At 49.2% G+C, this 876-nt stretch overlaps 1 protein-coding gene across 1 annotated transcript in view; it reads right to left on the minus strand.

Moving 5' to 3' along the window:
- Positions 1 to 239: 239 nt before the first annotated feature.
- LOC112069039 (POC1 centriolar protein homolog B-like) overlaps positions 240 to 876 on the minus strand; it is a 54155-nt gene continuing 53518 nt past the window's right edge. Inside the window, exon 11 of the mRNA XM_024136295.2 lies at positions 240 to 314. Coding sequence (XP_023992063.1) covers positions 246 to 314 — 69 coding nt within the window. The 3' untranslated portion in view covers positions 240 to 245. The remainder of the gene's footprint in view (positions 315 to 876) is intronic.

Consider the following 876-nt stretch of genomic DNA (forward strand, 5'->3'; position numbering starts at 1 on the left):
AAGTTGGTTTAGCCAGGGCTCCAGATTTGATGAAGAAGTTAAAGGGGACTGACCTGAGGTGAGAACGTCAAGCTGGCTGGACGATGCGTTCCAGCGGTGCTGCTTGAAGTTCATGGGGAGGTCTGAGCGCATGTCAGAGGGTACGTATGTCCGCGCTGTTCCCGCCTCCTCCTCCATCGGCTGCCTCCATTCTGCCCGTACTGGGACCGGTCAGCTGTCGAACCCTGTCATACTGTGGACAGTCTTCATTGGGGTTGAGGGCTGGTACTGGCAATCCGCCGTGCTGGCAAATTGTTTGCATGGCCGTTGACAGCCTTGAAAGAAAGAAGGGTTTGAAGGGTGAATGCAACAGCTTGACCAGGTTTGATTGATTTTGAAGTGAACATTAACTTTAAGGACCTCAACAAACGGAATTTTTAGGGAAGAGCATTGTTTCAACTTATAACTCAAAATGGTTTTTTACTTGGTGCGGGGGTATTTTGACCTGAACTCACAACAGGCAACCGTAAGGTCTGTGGTTCTGTAGACGTATTGTGAGAGGGCTATTAACCAGGTATGAGACTGGTTTGATGAGACAACTTAATCGAGGCCAGCTTCATTCACACCCATTGACAATACGCAAACCAGACAGCCAGCTTCATTCAACCACCCATTGACAATACGCAGCCAAACAGCCAGCTTCATCAACAACCCATTGACAATACGTCAGCCAGACCACGCAGCTTCAATCAACAGACCCATTGACAACATGCGCAGACCAGACCAGCAGGCCTTCATCAACAACCAATTGACATACGCAGACCAGACCAGCCAGCTTCACATCACAACCCATTGACAATCGCAGACCAGAACAGCCAGCTTCATCACGAGTTTCAA

This window comes from Salvelinus sp. IW2-2015, unplaced genomic scaffold (assembly GCF_002910315.2).
Source record: "Salvelinus sp. IW2-2015 unplaced genomic scaffold, ASM291031v2 Un_scaffold864, whole genome shotgun sequence".
NCBI lineage: Eukaryota > Metazoa > Chordata > Actinopteri > Salmoniformes > Salmonidae > Salvelinus > Salvelinus sp. IW2-2015.